Source organism: Pseudopodoces humilis, chromosome 17 (genome assembly GCF_049639895.1).
Source record: "Pseudopodoces humilis isolate 2021_Gansu_Grassland_sample_001 chromosome 17, ASM4963989v1, whole genome shotgun sequence".
Lineage (NCBI taxonomy): Eukaryota > Metazoa > Chordata > Aves > Passeriformes > Paridae > Pseudopodoces > Pseudopodoces humilis.
The window spans coordinates 10,101,739-10,125,079 of record NC_142216.1 but is presented as its reverse complement, the minus strand read 5'-3'; the positions used below and the strand labels follow the sequence as shown (position 1 = coordinate 10,125,079).

At 41.8% G+C, this 23,341-nt stretch overlaps 1 protein-coding gene across 5 annotated transcripts in view; it reads right to left on the bottom strand.

The window, feature by feature from the left end:
- FSTL4 (follistatin like 4) overlaps window positions 1-23,341 on the bottom strand; it is a 205,468-nt gene that overhangs the window by 97,837 nt on the left and 84,290 nt on the right. For all 5 annotated transcript variants that reach the window (XM_005523495.3, XM_088063734.1, XM_088063735.1 and 2 more), the window contains one exon: window positions 1,069-1,259. In XM_005523495.3, coding sequence (XP_005523552.1) covers window positions 1,069-1,259 — 191 coding nt within the window. The remainder of the gene's footprint in view (window positions 1-1,068; window positions 1,260-23,341) is intronic.

The window sequence follows — 23,341 nt, the reverse complement described above, 5'->3', positions numbered from 1 at the left end:
GCATTGTGTGGAAAGGATCAAGCATCCTGTCAACAGCCTGAGGACTAAAATGTAGCACAAACTGTGCAGGAGAGGAGTGAGTTCAGCCAGAAGGACTGCGCTTGCAACACACTCTGTGTTCCCTGGGAAGTAAAAGTGCAGATGAGACACTCAAGGGTGAACTTACTCTGAACAGCCTGGTCTAGTGGCAGGTGTCCCTGCCCATGGCAGGGGCTGGAATGAGATAAGCTTTAAGGTCCCTTCCCACCCAAACCATTCCATAATTCTATGAAGGAACAGCTTTGGAAATTGAAATAGGTCCCAGATAGGACTGGCTTCCAAAGGGCTCTTAAAAGGCATTTGCTTCTAATTCTTCTCATGGATGACATAATGGAATGAAAAAGACATTTTACAGGACTGTTTTCCCAGATCTGCATGTGCAAAGAGCAAGTTGAGGACACAGAATACCCAGATGGAGTGTCCAGGATGGCTGTTTGGTTCACTTTACCACTGAGATGAATTCCAACAGCACAGCATGCCTGAAATTAGAAATAACAGTTTTTTCAAGCTCTTACTTTTTTTATCAATTTCTGCTAATCAACATTTCAGCATCTGCCCAGGAATTTTAGGATAAAAAACCGGTTGAAAAACATTCTAACTTTGCTGTCACATTATTCTATACTAATGCACAATCCAGAATGCAGAGAGAATTGAGAGATTTCTGCCTAACTTAAATGCACCTAAAAAAAAATCTAAATTTAATTGTCCCCAAGCCAGCTAACTGGAAATATTTCAGAAGATGTCAGTTAGTAGAGCAAGGATTATTACCTATTTTGAGGAGTATGGATGGGGCTGGAAAACTGCCATGTTTTTAGTCTGGAGATGAGCTTCAAATGCTTGAGACAACACTGACTCCTAGGAGATGCAGAGAGAGTCTCATTGACTGCGTTAGATTTTCCTCCTTTACCTGCTGCTGACTGGACAGGTACAAATGACCATTCCCACACGAGTGCTGCTGTGTTATATTCAATTCACACTTCGAATGAAAATCCACTTCATAATGCCATCTTCGCTGAACAATAAACCCACCTGAGCCAGTTCAGAGCTGCTGAGATGCCCATCACTGTTCAGATCCAAGTGCTTAAACAGCTCTTCAGTTAGGAAGCGCTTCTGGGCTACTCTGTCCTTGGCCAGGCTGCTGGGTGGGCTCTGCCGGCGAGCCTGCAGGTCCAGCAGGATGCTCTTGAGCTGGCTGTAGTATGCCATTGTACAGGTGTCACCTGAGAGATAAGACAGCATTACTGGACCATGTGCACTTACCTTGATCTTTTTAAAGGACTGAGGTCCTTAAGGGAAAAATTAGGCACATATGTCTACACATTCAGCTCCACTCAGCTCTGCACTTGATGAGTAAAAGCTGTTACCTCTTGTAATAGCTGGCAGATTTTCTAAATCCTGCTGTCAGGGATACTCCCCAGTATGTTACCTTCCAGATTTTATAGGGCTTTCAGTTACAGACTTCCACACTCAGTTTTGTAACTCCCACAAATATTAAATTGGCTCTGTGCTTTTCTGTATGAATAAATTTATCCCATATAGTGAAAAATAAACCTCGGGAAGATGATGTTTAGAAAGTTCCGCTATTGTAAATGGTACCTAAGAGAGTCACCCTATGTCAAACATGAGGCTGAACTTAAGGAATCCTTAGAGGCAGCCTGGGATGGTAGAAGGCCAGAGGAAGGACAGTAAGGAGCTTCCCCTGCAGCTGTGGTGTCACTAGTGCCTGCTCCCATCACTCTGCTGCAGGCTGAAATGAACACTGTCCTGGCCCTGACTAGGGAAAAAAGGTTATTATCAGGGAGAAATCCTCAAGCCACTGTCCTTGAAGTGACTCTGGCTTGGCTAAAGAAATCAGATTGAACCCTCCTGACACTGAAAGCTCATGCTGTGCCTGTGGCATCCAGCTCTCCCACAGCTCTTCTCCTCCTCAAGGAAATGCATCCACATGTCCAAAGTGGTATAAGATATGATGACCCTTTTCTGCTCATCTGTTGTCTGGCAGAACTCAGCAGAATGAGAAATGGCAACTGTCTTTTTGTGCAAATATGTTTGTGTTAGTGCAGAGCACAGCGGCTGGTGCCTCGCAGGAGCCTTGGAGCAGACCCTGGAGCACCCTCAGGCTTCAGCTGTCCCACACAGTGGGTATCAACCATACCCCACCAACAGCATCAACACATTCAGCTGTTCCCCTCAGATGTCCTTGTGTCTATAATGTAATTTCCCTATAATGTAAATAGCCTTACTCTCTGCAATACTGGTTTTAAAACAAACTTTTCTTTTAAATCCCATCACCGATCCTATTGGATTAAATCTGAGGTTTAATTTTAAATCAAAGAGAACATGGTCCCAACTCAGTTTAAGGGACAATACCCTTGCAGATCAGCTCCTAAAAGACTCTAAACCTTATTCCTCTGAAAAATAACAGAAAACTGGCACAGTGACAACTAATGTTCCTGTCCTTTTCTTGCTGAGCTGCAACATTTTGGACCTCTTGGTTCCAATCCAACCAAAACCCAATTAAAATTCCAGGTGGGAGGCATTTCTCTGATAGCAAACCCATCTACTGTCAAGTTGTGGTTTTTTTTTTTCTCCATTCATATTTTGTGCTCACAATTTCAAAAGCATCATGACTTGAGAAGGTGAGAGAGGACACAGAGGCTGAACATGTGCTCACCAGTCAGGTCAGTGCCCTTCTGCTACATGAACAAGAACTGCAAGACAAGGCTTATTTCCTACCCTGAACTCAGTCCCATCTAGTTTGGAGAGTTTCTTGCTGCTCAGGGATATTAAGCAGTTGATAAATCTTTCCTTCCCTTTACACAACCTCCAAAAAGCACTGTGTCCCACTGGGGATCAGTCTTGTTTTACAGAAAAAACAAGCCTATTCAGCTACTATTAGTTGTGTTTATTATTCTTGACTTCTTTATTCCCAACCATGTCATTTGATGGTTTGTGAAGGCAGTATAATTTTTTTTTCATTCAATCACCAGCTTATTTAAGAGAAAACATGATTACTGTATCCATTTAATCAAGCTATTCTGTTGTAAATACTGTTTTAGCTTCTGCAACAATATTTTTTCTCTGAGCTGGAATTTTTTTTTCAGTCAGAAGTTAATCCCAGAAATGTATCAAGGGCTAATGACGATAGGGAAAGCGATTTAATTTTCTTCCACTTCTGCTTCTGCTTAGTGGTTTCCATTAGTGAGCACCAGCACACCTACAGGCAATGCACACGGTGACACCTGGGGTGGCTGACCCACTTACATTGTGCTCCCCACAAGGAGATGCCACAGCAGTTCTTCCTCTACACCCTCCAGAAGTTTTGTTTTCAGCAGCTGAGACTTCTTTTGGCAGATATTTGCTGTTACCTGGGCAAGGCTTTCCCAGCATTAACCCATGTCCCCAAGTGTCACATCTTACATGGGACCTTTTCCCCACACTTTCAGGGATGGGGGACTCCACTACCATCCTGGGCAGGATGGAGTCAATCCTTTCAGTGAAGAATTTTTTCTTAATGCTCCATCTAAGCCTGCCCTGCTACAACTTGAAGCCATTTCATCTCGTCCTGTCATTTACAACTTGGGAGAAGAGATCGACTCTCCCTTGGCTACAAATTTTGAGTAGCTGAGTAGTTATAGAGAGTGAGAAAGTCCCCCTGCACCTCCTTTTCTCAGGCTGAACCCCCCAGTTCCCTCAAGCATGGTGTGAGCCAGGACACAGTGATCTCCTCTGACTGAATTACAACCCTCTTGGATTTTTCCATGCTCAGAAAACAAAGCCACTACAAAACTCCTTTTCTTGAAAACCTACATGCTGATCTGGGCTGTAAGCCAGCCCAGGGTAAATGTGCCCTTTTAGGGGGTAACAGCCATGCTGCAGCTTCCAGGCAAGTGTGATGGGCAGTAAGAGTGAAATAAAGGAGAGCACAGAAGGACAGAGCTGGTGACAGCTGCTGGCAGCAATTCCCAAATCCTGCTATAAACTCATAGTACATTTTTCCCCATCACACTGTTGCTATGTTCAGGGTCATGGATCCAGCAGACCCCCATCCTGCACAGCAGGGTGAGGCCAGTCCATGGTGAACACATCAAAGAAAACCAGCAGTAAGACAATTACATCTCTTATTTAAAAAAAATAAGTCCAGTTTCACATGTTGCTAACATGCTGCAGGCAGAAGGTGCTTCTAGCCTCTGTCAAATCTGGCCCAAAATTTCATTTCATTCACTTCCTTCTGGAAAAAAATCACACTTCCCAGCTCTGTTGGAAGTGGATCCCAAGCCTCTCTCCACAGTGTGGATGTGACAGACTGCATGGGTCTCACGCCTTTGCATGCTTTCCCTGACATCCCAGACATCTGAGGGCTGCAGTGACACAGAAGCAGTTGGACAGACCCCAGCAGGGCTGAGCTGTTTAGCAGCACACAAGTAAAAGCAATAAAGTTCTGTCCCAGGGTGTGAGACTGATAATTTGCTCCTTTGACTGAGCTAAAAGATAGATAGAAAAATGCACTACAGCTGTAATATATATGCATGTAAGTATATATGTATAATTTTTACACATACTGTAGTAGAAGAAAGGAGAGAAAACTTCTCCAGGTCAGTTGAAGTACTCTGACCTGAAACTATAACGTTATACTAAGTCTGACCAAAGTGTTGGCTCAGAAGTTATCTATGCTTGGGACATCTGAGATGATGTGCTGCTGCACAAAACAGACCTAATGCTTTTTATTTCAAACAAATTAAGGCACTTCAGTGACCAGACATGGATGCTGGGAGCATCCTAGAAAAGACACTGCCTGCTCAGCCAAGTTACAGAGGAGACATATTCAAGCTACTCAAAACAACTGGAAAGCCAATACCAAAGACAGCAAGATTCTTCTGCAGCCTAGCACTGTATTTCCTAACCCTCTCCTGCTGTCCTGACATCTGTAATCTTCTTATACTGTGCCAAGGATCTAACAACTTTATCTACTAAATACTGTCTCTCTAGGCTTTTGCCACCTCATGTTGAGTTCTTCCAGGTATTACAAACATGACTGTTAAGCAAAAAGAATATCAGAAAAGCTGCCTGATTGCCCTCTCACTTATCCCCACTCTCCTCTCCCTCCGCCCCCAGCAGTTTCCTTTGCAACACAAGCTCATCATTAGCAGTTTATCTCATCTTAGGCTGCTCTGCTTGGTAGGTCTTGCTAATTAATGTCTCTCAGCTTGGTTTCCTTGTTAGAGCTTACAAGGGACTTGGATTCTGCTCACAATTGCAACCTGTACTGGGAGGTTTAGGTTGCATGTTAGGAAAAGGTTCTTCCCCCAGAAGGTGGTCTCACACAGGAACAGGCTCCCCAGGGAATGGTCACAGCACCAAGCCTGACAGAACTCAAGGAGCATTTGGACAGTACTCTCAGGCATATGGTGGGAATTCTGGGGTTATTCTGTGCAGGGCAAAGAGCTGGACTTGATGATCCTTGTGGGTTCCTTTTAACTCAGGATTTTCTGATTCTATGATTTTAGCTGACCCTCCACTGCTCTTCAGAGATGAGTTTTGAACCATTTCTTCCCTTCCCTGTTTCTAAGCATCATAAATGCCACCACATATGTATTCCAGGTGCCTGTGTGGCACTGCCAGCTGACCCTGTGTGTACTCAAGACACTATCCCCACCACACAGCTGGGGAACCAACACACAGAGAGACACCTACACAAATTCTGGATGAGCTAAAACTGCTATTTTGTTGTGCCCTAAACTGATTCTTCCCTTCTAGTCCATTATTTCCCTCTTCATACTGGGGAAGATCTCTAAAGAAACAAGCCCTTCTTACCAGTTTAGAGCAATTTCAAACCCTGTGAAGCCTGGAATTGTTTGAAAAAAGAACAAACAAAAACAAACAAAACCAGAGGGGAAGAAAAACAGTAAGACAGAGGAAGAGTTAAAGAAAAACCCAGCATAGGAAGGTCTGATTGTTAAAATGTGGCAAATAACTGTCGAATTTCCATGCTCTGCTTACTCCAAGCAATGCTGCTTCTTGCTCTGTTTTGCAGCAGTGACTCAATTCATTCCGTTTAGCACTTCTGCATGCTTTGGCAGATAAAATATTGATCAGCCTGCCAAGAGACACAGAATGCCATTATGTTTTTATGTCAGAACTCAGTAATGATCTACATTTATCAAGAGCATCCTCCCTGTGAAAGGTCAGTGGTGAATTTGGCTTAATTGTGATGACACATCATTAATCCAGTTCCCTCAATAATTGTCCTCTTTAAAAATTTTACTCCTGGTTTCTGCAGGTTTTTACACTTGTATCCCACAGCAATCTTCAACACAGTCCTGAGTAAAAGCAGGTAATAGAGGAACAGCAAGAATGGAGATCAAAGTGTCCTTCACAGGAATGCAGGGTACAAAATAAAAATAAACTGAAGAATTGAATAGCTTGCTTTCATAGGGAAACTAATCTCCTAATGAAATATTACCATGCAAGGTGCCTTACAATACAGTGATTACTTGAAATGTCAGTTCTTTAAATATCAGAAATGATCTGATAACACCTACAGAGTACCAGTCTTTGAGACCTTGGTGTGCAGATCACCTGACAGTAGATGTGAGCCTGAACACACAGAGAAGTCTTTAGAGGATTTGAGTCCCACTGGTTCCTGAGCTATTTTTCAGCAAAAGCACATGGACTGCAAGAATGGCAGGTGACACCTGCAGCTCTTCCTAAAATCCTTGAGAGAAGCTGTGCAGCCATTACCATCCAGGCTAAGCATAAGAGTGTGTGATTATCAAGAAACACACAAGAAAGCATACAAAGAAACTCAAATGTCTTGTGACCCTTAAAAAACTCTCCAGAAGTTTCCCCTGAGTGGCATCTCCACACAGCTGGAGCATGGTACTCAGTCCATATGCTCTCAGATCTGGGCTCCAAACCCTTGAAAATCTGCAACTGTGCTGCCACTCCCAGCATAGGATTAGACTCAATGTGCTGTCACTGCAGGTGAGATAGGACATAACAACCCAGCATCCCACACAGAGCTGCCAGCCCCATTTGGCACGTGGTTCCTGCCATCACCTGCCTGCAATCCACCCACCATGGCAGGATGGTGCTCCTGGTCACTGTCCCCACGGGGGAGAATGCTAACAACCCAGTCCAAATAACCCACCACTGAAGGGGGAACTCCAGTGGCACCAGTTATCTAGGCAACCCTTCAGCATCACCATATGTGGTAATGAAGAACAGTTTGAAGCAGGCTGAAAAGTGTCATTTCTAAGGCAGGAGGCATCAGAGGTGTCATTTTATTTGACAGTTCCTCTCAGACCACGTTGACTATTTTCAGCTGTTCTTATGGCAGTTTTCAAGCTCCAGGAATAAATTCAGCACAGGAGATGAGAGCACTAAGATTTGTTTTCTCATCCATATCTATAGGGTACAAAAGACACTGTTACTGAAAATAACATTTCTAGACAAATTTAAAGGGGTTGGAGAAAAGTTCTGTTTTCAAAGCAGCCCTTTCATTGTGTTTCACTCAGGTTTTATCTGGCATTGTTAGAAGGTTCAGAAAATTACTAAACTAAAATGTTATAAATTTATTTCTGAGTGTGGCTCCTTAATTCTTGTGCCATTTATGGCAAAATTCCTCATTAGCACCAGCCTGTTTTCCTACATACAAAATGAAATTGTTGGCTGAACAGTGGAAATGTGGTCCCAAAATATCAGACAGCTGAACCTGAGTGAGACATTATGTGAACTCTTTACCCAATGATCTGCTGCCTTATGACCTGTTTGAGTCAACAGAGTAAGTTTACATGGGGACAGGAAAATTAAAGATGACTTCAGTTCTTCAGGGATCTCCTTGCAAATCCCCATTCTGCCATGCAAATTTTTTATCTGTCTCTTTCTATCTATCTTCCTCTTCCTTTAATAGCTTGTTTCTGCACATGCATGGAGAGTTTGGCTGGACTTTCCTCCCAGTTTTCCTGTGTGGTTGGAAAGAAGAAAATAACTGTTTCTCTCAACAATTTACATGAACAGACTTCTCTGACCAAGTGCAGCTGCAGGATGAGAATATAAAGAAACCTTTTTGGAATTGATAATTTCTTCCAATTTATAGATATCTGTGAGTTTTGAATCTTCCCAACTCTGATTTTTATAGGCTGCAAATACTACAGATTGGATACTAGGTAAAAGTTCTCCATTGAAAGAGTGGTTAAACCTTCGAATAGGCTGCTCAGGGAAGAGGCAGAATCATCATCTCTGAGAGTTCAAAAAATGAGCAGATGCAACACTTTGCAATGGCACAGTGGTAATGGGGATAACTGGCTGAAGGCTGGACTTTATGATCTTGGAGGTCTTTTCCAACCTTAATGATTCCATGATTTTATACAAGGTCTGAAAAAACCAATTTAGGATGAAGAGAAATCAACCCAAATCTTAATATATAAAAATCTGTAGTAACAACCATTTAACTTCTGATCATTCAGAGAAAGCTTCCTATAAAATACCAGGCTGTGTTCTGCAGCAATTACACTGCACAAAACCCCACTGCAGTGTTCCTGTAACACCTGATAATAACACAGGGAGTGTTCTGCTGCTCCAAACATCACTGAAAACCATCGCTGCGCACAGAGGAAGCCACACACCACAGATGTGACATTTAGGCAATGCTGTTAATTACATCCTGTTCCCTCACAGCATTACTGCCTGCCTCCTTTACAGACAGCCAAGCCCCTCAAAAGCTGAGTACCTGCTTTATTCCCAATTTGAATCTACAGGTTAAGTGAAACTCTGGTTAAGTTCCTGCTAAGAGGAGCAGATGTTTAACATCACGCAAATTCATGAACATCCTTCAGTTGCCTCTCCTGAAAAAATTCAATTAACAATAAAAATCCAAACTAACTTGCTTATCTTAGGGATCAGTTTCAGCTAGTAAAATGTAGTTTTATCAGGTATCCATATATAATTTAGCAGCAACTGGGAGCTCACCAAATTTATCACAGAAATGGAATGGAATATATGCCATGAACCAGATACTATTAAACAATAGACATTTACAACCTGGAAGAGTTAAAGCTTGCCTCACTTTATATTTGTTTCAATATTTCATTTTATTACAAGAAAAAGAACCCATCTATTACTCTGTGAGGTTTAAAAATATATTAAAAACTTACCACATGAGTTCTATAAACAAAAACTCTATTCCTACCTTAAACAATTACCTTCCAAACTCCATAAAGCTAAATGAATCATATGCCTCAGCCCAAATACACAGAAAGAGATGGATGAATTTTAAGCCTTTCTTGGGAAGCCCAAGAATTACAACTTGGTTTGCCAAGTCCAAAGACAAGTTCTAGATTTGTGTCCTGCCTAGAAGGGAGCAGGAGCAGCCCCAGGGAGGGAGGCAGGAGGAAGCCTGCAGGTGGGAAAACACACGATAAACGTAATTTATCAAGTGCCTATCACCACCTAGGCAGTGTGCCACAGATTTATAGATTTTTAAAGCCAAGAGGGATTATGTGCACACTCTGACCTCCTACACCGAGTTCAACAAGGTTTTCCCTGCAGCAGCTCCATAATTTGTTTGCTCTATAGCACACCACCCAGGAAGGCTTCCAGCACTAACTTACACATCTAAGAGCAATTTTTCAAATGATTACTTAGTCTCAGTGGGCAAACATATTGTATTTTTAATTTGTGTAGCTTCAACTTCCTTCCATCCACTGAATTTTGTTATTCATATATCTGGTACATCAAACTGTGTCTCATTCCATGTCATCTTCCCAGGCCTGCTCTGCTGTTGTGCTCATCTCATGTTATACCTGTCCTCTCCGAGGAGCTGTGGGATACAATGGCTCTCACTAAGGCAGCTCACATTCTGAATGACTGGGTTTTCTCTCTTTTCTGCGAATTTTATCCTTCTGTGATTGGCAACAAAATGACCATGGCCATGTTTGCAAGAACCTTTAGCTTCTAGTCAGCAGTGGGTGGCTTTTCCAAAATTCAGTGCCCACCCCCTGAGCTGGCTCAGACCCTCCCTGCTACTACAAGGTGATACTGCAGTGCCCACAAAGAGCCCAAACACATTCCTAAGCCAGGGATTTGTAGATGATTTTGTGGATGATTGCTCTCATTCCACCAGGACATCTCTCCCAAAGATCACTCAGCATTTCCAAAGACTATTTAGCATAAAGGAGATGGAACTAACAGCAATGCCTGGGCTGGGAAAGCACAAAAGCAAACAAGGCTATTCTGATTATATTTGCTCCCAACTGAGTATTAGCTGTTACTTTTGTGCTAAAAAATTAAAAACTATTGTCAAACCACAGTGAAGAAACAATTTCATGAACATCAGTGCAGATGAAGGAACAACACGCAGTCAAGGCAAACATTTCATAACTCCTATATCGCTTGTCTCAACTATTAGGTGAGTGTAAATATCACAGAAATCCTGAGAGAATTATGCATGAGTCCTATACTGAAAACTGTTTCTAATGATTACTTTACTCAAAACACAGCCCACTCTGCTATAAATCTATTGCTCCACACAGAGATGTGATCTTATACACACACTCAACTCTCTGTAACTGTTGTGCACTATAAATTATATTTTGTCTTCAAACTGTATTGTTCTGCTTTTTAAAAGCTATTGAGCTAAATTAGTGGTGCTGCATCCTAAGGTGCAGACAAGGGAGGATGGGAGCAGGAGAGGAAAACATCCTTTATTATACAGGTCTTTTAACAATAACAACAAATTAGCTTAAGAATGTCTTAGTAATTTAAGTTCCCACCCCAAAACAAACAGTGTAATGAACTGCTTCAGTGATTGAGAAACACTGTATGGAAAGAGCCTAGGAAGACAGTGAAGCTTTCACAAAGGGTAAGAAAGAGAAGAAAATGAGACAAGAGAGGTGAACTGGGCAGGTGCAAGGTGTGTGCTGGGAATTCTCAATCAGACCCATAAGGGATAATACTGCTTTCCAACATGGAAAACAAAACAAGCAACAAAAAAGTAAAAAGTCTTATTTGTGAAAAGATACACTCCCACATAGTAATGGCTGAGCAACACTCCTGAAAACAGGGGTGCTCTCCATAAATCCAGGCTTGAATTTCTGTTTCATCACTTCAGCAAATCAAATGTAATTAAAGGCAAAGCTACTGTGTATGACTGATATCTCAATTTGTGTGATTCGTACTTCCTGGGGTCCAATCTCCATCCCAGAGCCCTGGTGCTGTGTGAGCTGCTCCATGGCAGCACAGTGGGACACTCCAGGAACCTCCACACTCAGTCTGTACACAGCAGTAAAAGTAACACTCTGCTTTTAGCAAGAATTGACTAGATGGTATTCATTTTACTAATTTCCTTGTGCTTTTGCTGTAAGGGTGGCTGGATGACAGGTTTCTTTCCATGGGCTGAACCTTTGGGCCACCAGCAATGGCAGGAAGGCTCTGATCAGTGTGGTTTCATTGTGACAGGCTATGAAGGAGGATTTGGGTGTTGGTCAGCAGGGACTTTTGGGGTGTTGGGAGCAGTCTGTGCTGATCTACAGACTTCTCCCTGTCCATGTCTGACCAGTCCATTTAAAGGCTCTGAGGAAAGGCTCTCACTGTGCTTTCAGAGAGCTCTTGGCATGGGTTTAAAGCCTCAAGTGCTGCCAAAACACAAACAGTAGAATAAACATGGCACAAGGGATCTGCTGGGACCCTTCTATCTGTACACACGGCAGCAGCAGATGCTGTGTCAGTGATGGATTACAGCCTCCATACAGAGGCAGTGAAAGCACAAGATGGACAAGTTAAGAGCTATCACCCTTGGCTTTATGCACATAGCCACAGACAAGGGAAAACCCAAACCAAATACATCAAGAAGAGTTGTTTGAAAGCCAGTAGTATCTTTTGCAATGTATTTGCTGTAAGACCAGTTTACACCTGATGCTGTGCTTTATCTTAATTTTCTGCACCTGAGATTGCTATTTTTAAATGAAGGGAATTAAGCTATCAGACCATTAATGTTTGGGGAGTGCTGCTTTGTTAACACTGAAGCCAAATCTCCCTGGGCAATCTGCAGGACAGAAATAAACAAATAAGGTCATTCTGGACATTTGAAGCACCTAAAACAATTTCTGACAAAACCACCTGTCATCATGAACTGGAAGAGTTAATTACTGTACAGTGATGATTAGCTTCACTAATCTTCACTTCAGCAGTTATGTGAGGAAGAGCCTTGGTCCACCAGTCTGAGTGTGCAGGAAGCCAGGCCTGTCTATCACTGTAGCCAACACTTATTCCTCATTTCTATATGGAAAATGTCTTCACTACTTCAATGCAGGCACCCTTTAATTTAAAATAACCAAATCAAACACGCTTTTGTTAGATAAACAGGACATTTGTTCATAGTGCCTGCTTCAGTTGGTGATGCTACACAAGCTGCAGTTTGACATTTCACAAACCTCTATCTTATTCCTATTAGAGAAAGCAAAATTGTCTGGATTCCTCTGGGAAGTAACCAATGCTCACTTTTTTATGGCTGACTGGTATATCTGTCAAATACTTCTAGATAGCAAATAAGTTATTTGGAAGCTTTAATAATCCTTAAAGTCCTCTGGCACTAATGTAAATTTTGCTGATTCTGTTCTGCTCTGAAACACCTTTCCAAACAATTCACTGGCTATGCTGTCAGAAGAAATGCTTCACTATCACTCAAGTGCTTGGGGTTTCATGAATCTGACTCCCTGGTAAAGGTATTTTTCATTTTCACTATCTGGTGTCTTATCTGTACGAAGTATACACAGGGAAGCAATGTGTATTACAAAGGTTACTGTGCAACATCCTTGGTGATGGATGCAGTCAAGAACTTTTTTTCCTTTTCTTGGGTATTTGTGTGCACAAGTTTTCTGTGATATCTTCTTGAAAACAGTCTTGCTTCTATCACAAGACCACAGAATACGCCACAGGACAGCTTTGTCCTCTATCACAGAGTTTTTAAAGCAATTCTGAGCCCACTGCCTATGGTCACCCGTTCTCTCAAGAACATTGCTACTCAGAAGGTGTGTGATGTTTACAACAGGGAGAGCAGAGGGTATATGCACACAAAGGGAGGTAGTTCTCATGACATTTTCAATCCAAAAGCAAGAGGAAAACACCATAATTCTCCCAGACTAAACGTCCTTCCACATCCTCAAAGGCATTCAGAGGAACCTCTTCAAAACACTGCTAATTTACAACACTTCCCCACCTTGCACTTGAACTGTGGAGTCTCCCATATCCTCTTGCTGAGCACTGAAGGACAACACATGCAAGTAGAGCAAGCAGGAGTATTTATTATTGTTAAGGATGTGTGTAATGGTCTGATAATGATGTGCTGTGTCTGTTGTTTGGATGTCATTAGGAGACCTCTCAGGCATCTCACTGGTAGACTGTAGCATTACACCCTAAAGGGCATTACTGCAATTATAAAATGTTAACTTCTGAAGAGGAAAATATGCACAAGGGAGAGAAAGTACTTCTAATAGGGAAAGAAAGCATTAAAAAGGTGTAAGAAACTTCACACAGAAAACTCTTAAATTAGTCCAGAAACAACAGATTAAAGGGAAACATTTACATGCACATGTAGACATGAGAGTCTACCTACTCCTCCAGAATTTAATGAGGATAGAAGTACTCCATTTAGCAGATATAAAGGTCTACCAAAAAATAGTTGGATTTTTGTTATTACGATCACATACATATATTGTGTCATACACATATGGCACTCCTGAAACCAATACAGTCTTCCATTATAGAGTGAAATTGTGCCACTTAATGACACAGTGGCCCAGCTCTGTAAAGTGATAAACCCAATTCTGTGTGACAAACAGTGCAGATGAGGACTCCAATGCCTATTGCACCAACCTTCCCAGTCAATTACAGCATTCAACTCAACCTCTGAATACACCTTGACCTGTCTATAAAAGGCATGCAGCATTTACAACTCTGAGGGCTCCAACAGAGAGAAAAACACAAATTCATCTACTCTAACTTCCCACCACAAACCCACATCACTGCTTCTTGTCCTCTCCCTTTGGAGCCCAGGCAACAGAAATAAGATTTGTATTTCTGCTCTAAATCCATGCTATGAACAGCAAAAGCAGCAGATCAAGCAACAGAATGAGTAAATAAAAGCTCACCAAAGCTACAGGCTGAATTTTGGGGATGAATTCCTCTCCTCCTTCTTTATGGGATTTTTTAAAAATATTTTCTCTTAAGCACTATAATGATGGATGATGAATGGAACAGTTATCTGAGCACTGGAAATGCTTTGCAACTGACAAGTCAAATAACCCTTCTGTGGTTCAGGGCACCAATTCTGGAGTAGATCTCCTGGAGGCCTGTCAAGATAACAATATCTCCACACCAACTGTTGGCAGTGGGATTTTTCATTATATATGTCACTGAAGTACAGAGGGAAGCTCCTTACCACAGAAATAAGGGGATGAAAACATATTTTTTCTGAAGATTTTCAGCACTGAGAGTGCCATATTTCAGGGTAAAACATGAATGACAAATCACAGTATTTTGATCCATGAGAGCATGACATTGAGAGGAAATTAGCACAGTTCAAGATCTGGAGCAAAGGCAGCAATGGCCCCAAGGGAGCTGCCTGCCTAGACACAGCACAGCTGGCACTTCTGTCCTTGTTTTGCAAGGCTTCAGCTCATGATCTGCCTCAACAGGCTCCCTCTAGACCTCCCTAAAGAAAGGGGCTCCTCAAATTTCCATCTCTCATATGGATGAGAAATGTTCCCCCCATGGCAACACTTCCCCAGCATCAGAGAGGGTTTTGGGGTTAGAACAGAGAGAGGAAGATGAAAGCCCATCTCTAGATTCTCCCAAAAGAAGGAGTTTAAGCCATTTACAGGACAGCCTTCGAAACATTTTCCATCTTAACCCCTTCCTGCCCAAACAGTATTGCAGCAGACCCACAACTATGAATCTGTTTTACATCCTAGGAAATCTTTTAATTTCATTCTCTGCTCCACATTCATACCACTCAATATCTATTTTAAATGCATTAACTATAATGCAAGTGACAGATCCAAATGATGCATCCTTTGGCTAGCAGTGCTTATTCCCAATTTACAGCCAATCTTCATTGCCACAAATCCCACCTAGCTGTGTCCAAACAAATGAAACTCAAACCCCTGGAGAGGATACAACTCTGAGGTTTATTACAGTGGAGATTAAAATTCAATACTGCAGCAGAGCAAATTGTCAAAATGCTGCACAGCTTTAGCTACTCTTTGCTTAAAGAAGCAGATAACAGTAAGTTGGGTTCAACAGTTTTATTGACATAAATTCTATTTGTTGAGGGCTCTGAAGGAAGAACTGATGCTTACGCCTTGCACTTCCAGAAACTGGGTACCCAAGGTGATTTTCTTTATTTTTCAGGAGACTAATGCAGCTCAACCTGCAGCACGAGGCATGAATAACTCACTGTGTGGCTGAGAGCCTGTGCTGGCATTACAATGAGAGCAAAGGTCTGGATACCAAGTGCTCTGAGGAAGTGATGTAGGTAAGTTTTATGTAAGGAAGCCCTCCCCTCATGGCAGGTTCTGTAAGATAATAAGGCTTGTTGATAACATGCTGGTTTTCTCAGTGAAAACCTTTCCATATCATCTGGGCCTCTTGCTAACACACCCTGCAAAGCCTCAATGATAATGAGAATCAAATCAGATCATACCATATGTGGTCTTGCACAAATGCTTTTCTCCTTGTCTTTAGCACCACATAGAAAACCAGTGAAAATTCCTGCTCTGGAGGGTGAGCCAAGGAATTTAATGCTGGGCCAGTCCCTCAGTCATGTCAGGTCTTTCTCATACACCATGTGGTTTTGTGATACAGAAACTAAGATGTATCATCCTAAGTTTCTTCTGCTAAGCTGCTTGAAATGTGATGAAAATAAAAATAAGAATCAATGTTCAAGCTTTAATTAAAATTTAGCCAAACCACGTGGAGGCCATGAAATCAACTTGCACACCATTACCCCCATCAATTTACAGCCCTGCCCAGCTTTTATGCATCTCAGAACCACAGCAGGCAATCAAAACAGCACAAAAAGTCTCCCACATCTTTATTACTTTGCCTTTAAAGGAAGTGAACATTAACATATTCATGCTGCAATTACAGGGTGATTTTTCTCCCCTTGTCTGCCCTTTTTACAGAGGATTGCTCCCACTCTCCTCACCCCAGTTTTACCATGGGGGAGTATCACTGAGTTTGCTGGATTTAGTCTTCTTTTGCAGCACAGAAAAGGTGACTGAAATCAAGACCTACATTTATTTATTTCAAGATCTCTTTCCTGCAGCCAATAAAAACAAACACAAAACCACTCACTCCTCACTCCATTTTCTGTGTTTAATTTCCAACCCATGTAAGATACAAGTTTGGTAAGTTCATCTCCCTGGGCTGGAATGACCTCTGTAAGAAAAACAACACAACATTCAGACCATTATTTGATAGCTTTGTCTGCATCCACAGCAACAGAATGAAAACACATGAACCATTCCCTCTGCTGGCTGATGCTCTCTGATAAGCAGTGGCCACTCGCATTAATGGGACAAAACTCCCAGCTCAAACTTATCCAAGCAAGTAAAGTAACCTCTTGAGTTCTTTTTTATGATTCATATGCTATAATTTGTAAAACCACAAAATGTCTTGAGCTGCAATCACTGAAGTAGAAAATATATCTATGGCTGTCAGATAAATTTATTTTCAGCTGTGAAAAAAATATATTGCTATCTCACATAAGGCAGTATCCTGGCACCCCAAATACACCAGCCAATAGCCCATTGGTCTAATTAGTATTTCAAAGATATTACAAGTGACCCATACATGAAATGTGATGGTGGTATTTGTGAGTAGATTTGAAACAGCAGTGTAAACCCATGGACTTTTATTATAAAGAAATAGAAAGATTACACATCTGGATCTCTGCAAAGGGGTGCAGAAGGTCACCAGCAATACCACCTATGCAGTCAGAGATGTTTGTACCACACAGTGAGAAACTACAGAAATACATTCCCACACAGTGGTTTCCTTGCAAATCACTGTGCCCACCACTTCTTACATCCCCCATCCATGGAAAACACAACACACAGCAAGGCCCTAAGCAAACCAGCAAATATCAGAGGATCTTTAATAGCACTCATTAAAATCTGGGCATTGTTTTTTCTATGACACACAAAGAACCCATACTGTCCTCTGGCTGTGCCACTCCATAGGTCACCTTTTTTCCATGTCTTTGAAAAACTTACTTAGTCCTTTTGACTTCCAGTTCATTCACTCCCTTCTGAAAGAATCTGATGTTCCCTCCATACATCCAGACCTGAGGAAACTGTTACAGGAAACCTCAGGCATTTGAAGCTTCGCAAGAAGCCAGTCCCAGAACCTTCCAATCCCTGCTCTGACCCTGGAAAGCCATGCATGATCTCCTCCTGATAATGGGAGGTCCTGCTTCCTGCAAGGCTTTATCAGGATCTTTTGTCTCAGGAGCTTTGTGGCATATTATGGCATAACTGCTTTTTTACTGATATTCAAATGTCAGAACTTTAATCCATTACATCTTACAAAAGAATTCAATTTTCATGTCAGGTGGAAGATCTCCATGGTGTTTCAGGTTCCTGACCCATGGCAGGGGGTTGGAATGAGATGATCTTTAAGGTCCCTTCCAATCCAAACCATTCTGTGATTCTTTGATTCTAGGTTAAAAGACATTTTAAGGAAGCTAAGCCTGAACTTCAAAAAAAAACCCAACCCATTATTATAAACCAGAGAGACACAGAAAGAAATCTGTTTTCCCAGTTTTAATTTATTAACTCCTCAAAAGCCACTTAAAAAGGCTTTATCTGAGAAGGGGCTGTACTCCACATGCACACTTTTTCCATGGGCACATGCTTGTAATTGAGGGAGGTGTAGTTATCACACATTTGGCTAATGCCTCATTCCAAGCTACTTCCCTATCCACATGCTCCCTTAGCTATTCCTCTTCCAGGGAGGGATGCAATGAATACCTCAGGTAAAAAACAAAATAGCACTATTCAAGATGGTGATAATGGCACATTTAAATCAACACCTGGCAGAAGTACCTGCAGATGAGACCGAGTCATAAAAGACAAGACTGCAGCTACAGTATTTCCCTCAAGGAGTGGAATGCTGACAAAGTACAATTGCAGAGCTTTGGCACTAAGAAGGCTGATAATACAGGACACTTTCTAAGGAAGAATGTCACCAGCAACATCCTCCATCATTCCACCACGATGGCACTGCTGTGAGACAGTGTCAAGCCTTGTGGAGGTTGCACATTAGTAAATAAAAAAATGGGAGCAGTCCTCAGCATCAAGCATGGAACTAATCCCTTGGCTCCAAAGTCATCAGCTATTGCTTAGCTGCATATCAGCTTTTCTAATGCACTGCCTAAAAGCTTGAAAATATCCCAAATCTGTATCAAGAGGTAGGGGGAGAAGGCATTGAGGCCACTTTTTAACAGTGCTTTTTCACGGCCATCAGGAGACTTGCACTATGAGACTGCAGATGAAGGTTTTGACTATAAAACTTACAAAAATGAAATAATCAGCTGCATCTCTTAGATAGAACATGAAATATACATTGATATATATGGCTGGGATTATATTTATTCCTTACAAGTTTAAATATGAAGCTTAACTAAACATCACTCAAACACACATGATTCAGACCATGAAGTCATTAAATTCTATTATTCCTCCACTAAGGTCAGAACTGGGGCTGCAGAGCATCATGACCTAGAAACTCAGGAAATTCTTTAATCTAAATTATCCTGACCTTGATGGCAGCACACAGCCCCCAATTCAAGCATCTCAGCAGAGCATTCATATTATGATAATACCTTTTATATACATTTATGGACATAATGCACACACACAGACACAGTGCAGCAATAGTAGGGCCCAACTCTCTGTGAGTCTGAGACAGGAGGACACAGGGGAGCTGCTTGCTGGCAAATCCAGAATAGACAGCTTTATGGTTGAAAATTATGTGCTAAATTGTGTCATCCAGGTCCCTAACAGGAGTGAAGCTTGAGACATCGATCTCCTTTTGCAAGTCAGCATCCACTGCATGGGAAAGCTTATGATCTCAGAAAAAAACATTCCAAATTAGAAAATAAAAATTCTAGGAATTGAACTGTACTGCTCTTCCTTTAATGCTGCATTCCAATGGAAATATTAGTATTTTCTGCAGAAAAAAAGGCACCTAATGAGTCAGAGCCAACAGTTTTCAAAACATCCCCAGCACCTGTTTTGGACTTGTTTGCTTCATTGTTTTCTTTCTCTCTGCAATGTTTAAATGTTGCTCTTAAGCACAGATCCATCCCTTTCAGCTCATTCAAGCATGTAGCTCTACTCATGCCATGGAGAGATGGTCACACTGTCACCCTTCCAGCCTTAAACTCTCCTAACCTGAATGCTGGCAATACCTGGAAATGGAAATATAGAGCCAAAAGAAATTTTCTTTCATTAAAATATGTAATTAGAGATTCTTTTTAAACATTGGGAAAAAAAACCTGTCTCGTTTTAGATTAAGAGTTTCTGCTTCTTTGACTTGAAACAAAAAGCATCTGTTTTGGCAATCTCCCACCACAATCATACATTAGCTGCTAAAAACATCTTGAAAGGCACAAAATTAAATGAAACACATCTGGAGCCAATTTGGACATGTATTTGTTTTCTAAACAGTATTAAATTCAAATCAGTATCTTGAAATGATAATATAAGCACATCAAAGTCAACAGAAATAATCAGAAATGGCCTTATTCATACCATGATTACTGTCTGTATGTTCTTATTAAAATACTGGTGATTGTAACTCCAAATAACTTCATGGAGCTAACAGATCAAAAAATCAGACTGAAATTAAAACTAAGAATAAAGGCAAGTCATTCAGTGACTCTATCCAGCCCATCTGCAAGAGGGGAAATACTTCAACATCCATTCAAGTCATGGCTACTTGGAGCAGACAGGAAACATCCTTCTATAAAATCTGTAGGTTATTGATTCCTCTTTAGTACAATTATTCAGACCCAGGAAAGATGCTAGCCTGTAAAATGCAGTCTGTAGAGCTGTGTTCTCTGTAACACATGTTTTATGTTTCTCCTGAAACATAATCCAGGTTTTTGATACTGAGCACAGCACAAAGGCAACAGCTCAGTGTGTGATGCCTGTCAGTGTCACCATTCCCATCTCTATACTGGAGTAAGCAGGTGTGCACATTGCTCCATGTCAGTTCCACTCCTCTCAACGCCGCTCAACAGTGCTGAGGAAGAAGAGGATGTGATCGGGGCCACAATGTGGCACTGGGACCCACCACACCCCATTCCTGTCCACATACACAGCCCCTGCTTCCCCCAGCTTGAGCCTTGGGGTGTCTTCAAATCATCAGGACATTCTCAGAGAGCTGCCTTTGGTTTTAGATGGTCATGATTTTTTTTTGAAAAAGCACAACTTATGGGTTGAGTCAGTCTTGGTGGCTCAGGAGAAAGGTGCAATGCTGCTGAGTGCCCTTTCAAGGTGCAGGAGATGTGGAAAGCATAAAACAAATCAAAATATCCCCCAATAAAAAACCCTTTCCTGTGATGATGGCTCCTAATGAGGTTCAGAGGCAGCCAAGGTGCCAAACATGTTAGAATGAAACTTTCTCACAGTCCCCAGATCACATTGGGCTGAGAAATAAATAGAGATAACTCAAGTTCATAATCTGGTCTGCAGAAAACAGCATAGATAAAACAACAGGACCATCAAAAGGGCAAAATTGCAGGTAAGGCAACAAAGTTTTGGAAAACATAGTTGGGAGTATAGAATGAAATATGACAAAAGTAACTAATATTGCCAGCAACACTCTCTGGTGGCTGGATACTTTCTGCAGTGCTTTTCCCCACTGCTTACAAATAAAACATTAAAATAACAGAAGAATAAAAATACACAGTTCAGTGTCTGTTCACATTAATCCAGGGAGTTAAGACACATAGGGATTCAGATGATCTGTGTGGACCAAGACAGACATCTCCCAGCCCAGCAGCTGGAATAAAATTTATTAGTAAAAATGCTCCAGTCTTGCAGGGTAACAAACTTCCACCAGTCTTCCTGTAGAGGCTTTTTCCATCCATTTATTCCCAGGGATATTGGGCTTTCCCTGGTGCAATCAGCCACCATGGAAAGATAAAGCATCCACCTGACCTGGCCCAGCATCCAGCACCCCTGTTGCTGCCACATTCATGCTAGAGCAGAGGGTTTTACAGATGCCAGAACTGAAGCAAAGCAAGATCAGGAGGATCTAGCCCACACACTAAAAAATCTTCAGAAAAGTCTTTTGTTCTTCCACCTTTATTTCCCGTTCAAGAGCATCTCTTTTATCTAGACAATGAATAAGGAGCCATATAGTAATTCACAGCTGCCATTCCTGACCTCCGAAACAAATCTGCCACTAGAGGAAATCAGATGCTGACTTCCAGGGCAGAAAGCAAGACCTTGTTAGAGGGTAAGTACGACCTGGCAAGCTTTGAAATGACCCTGACTCACTGCAAGGAGGCTGCTGGCAGAGGCAGTGAACACTGAGCCTGAAGAACAGCTAAGGCCAATGTCAGATATGACTTCCCAGTGCCTCCATGGAATCCTCAGAAAAACACACTCCATGCAGTTACAATTGCCAGAGGACTTGGCATCTCTCTCTCCTGGACAGGAAAACTGTTAAAAAGACAGAATATAAAAATATTTTGTAAAGATATATCCATTTTCTAAATAGGTAATCAAAATGCTGTTTCTCTGGGGCTCACAGGAATCAAGCAGCTGATATCCCTCGTACAGACAGATGATCTCTTCACCAAAAACCCAAAGATAATGTCATCCTTTTGAGAGAAGACAGAGCAACATCCCCAACATTTGTCAAGGGTGAACTGCCAATGTCACAGACTAACAAAGCTCTGTGCTGCCAGATGATTGAGGTCTTAACACTAGCACAGGTTGCCCAGAGAAGCTGGCCCATTCCAGGAAGTGTCCAAGGCCAGGTTGAACAGGACTTGGAGAAACCTGGTCTGTAAAAGGTGTCGCTGTCCATGGTAGGGCGTTGAAACCAGATGGTCTTTACAGGTTCCTTCCCATCCATATAATTTTGTGGTTTGATGAGTAGAAGTACAAAAAAAGATTACATAGAAGCAGGACAAAAAAAGGTGCTAAAATGAACAATAAAATGCAGAAAGGAAACCTGAAAGACATTCTCAAAACTCTTAGTTAATATGAAAATCTTAAAGACTGAAATACCATAAATCCAAAGTTTACAGTCATCTAAGGTTTGCTGCATTGTATCCTGCAGAAGAATGGAAATGGTTATAGTCTGCAAACACATTCATAAGATGGTAACACAGTTTTGCTTCCAAAGATAAAGCAGGAAATAATTAAATTTAACAATCAAATGGGAACTGGAGACCCATGCTGAGGCTGTCACCAGGGACAGAGACGTCTGGCTCAGTCACTGATCTTTTGGAAAAGAGATAAAGTAAAATAATGAGAAAAGATCCAATATTTCTGTGTCTTTAAAAAGAGAGCATCTGCATTTCCTCAGCTACTGCTGATGACATGACAAGTCTCCTCTACAAGGCATGACCACGAGATCTAGACCACAATCACAGAGAGGTGAGAGGGAACAAAACATCTGTAGGTCAGGAGGGCCAGGACGTGGCTTCCATCTGTCCTTCAAACTCCTTGTGCCCCAGCGCCAATCATTCTTCCTCTCAGGGCTGGAAAACCAAATTAAACCCAACCAAGCAGCTGTGGAACAAAAGCTATAGCAGAAACTGGGTCTACATCCAGTACATAATACTGTCCTTCTCTGGGGACATCCAAGAGAAGCAGAGGCCTTCCCTCTGTCTTGCAGGTCCTGGCACCTAAGTTGGCTGGCTCCTCCTGTGCAATGACACAAAGAAGTGGCTGTTCTCAGAGCACTGGGACATAATGAGCTCATCTACAAATCCTTTTACATATAATGTCTCTCTATCAATTCTCCAGTGTCTCACAAAATTCAGCTCTAGTCTTGGCCTTCCACAGACAACCACAACAGGGTCTCAAATTTCATGAAAACCATCATCCAGCTCTGCACCACTGTTGTGCAATTTGGTTTAAATTTGTCAGAAAGTTCATAACACATTAGAGAGCACACTGCATTGGTGTCCAGCTATTGAAAACCAGCTGTGAATGATCCATGATATTAGGAAGACATTTACTTGAACAGCAGTGAGGCACCAGAACCTTACCATGGA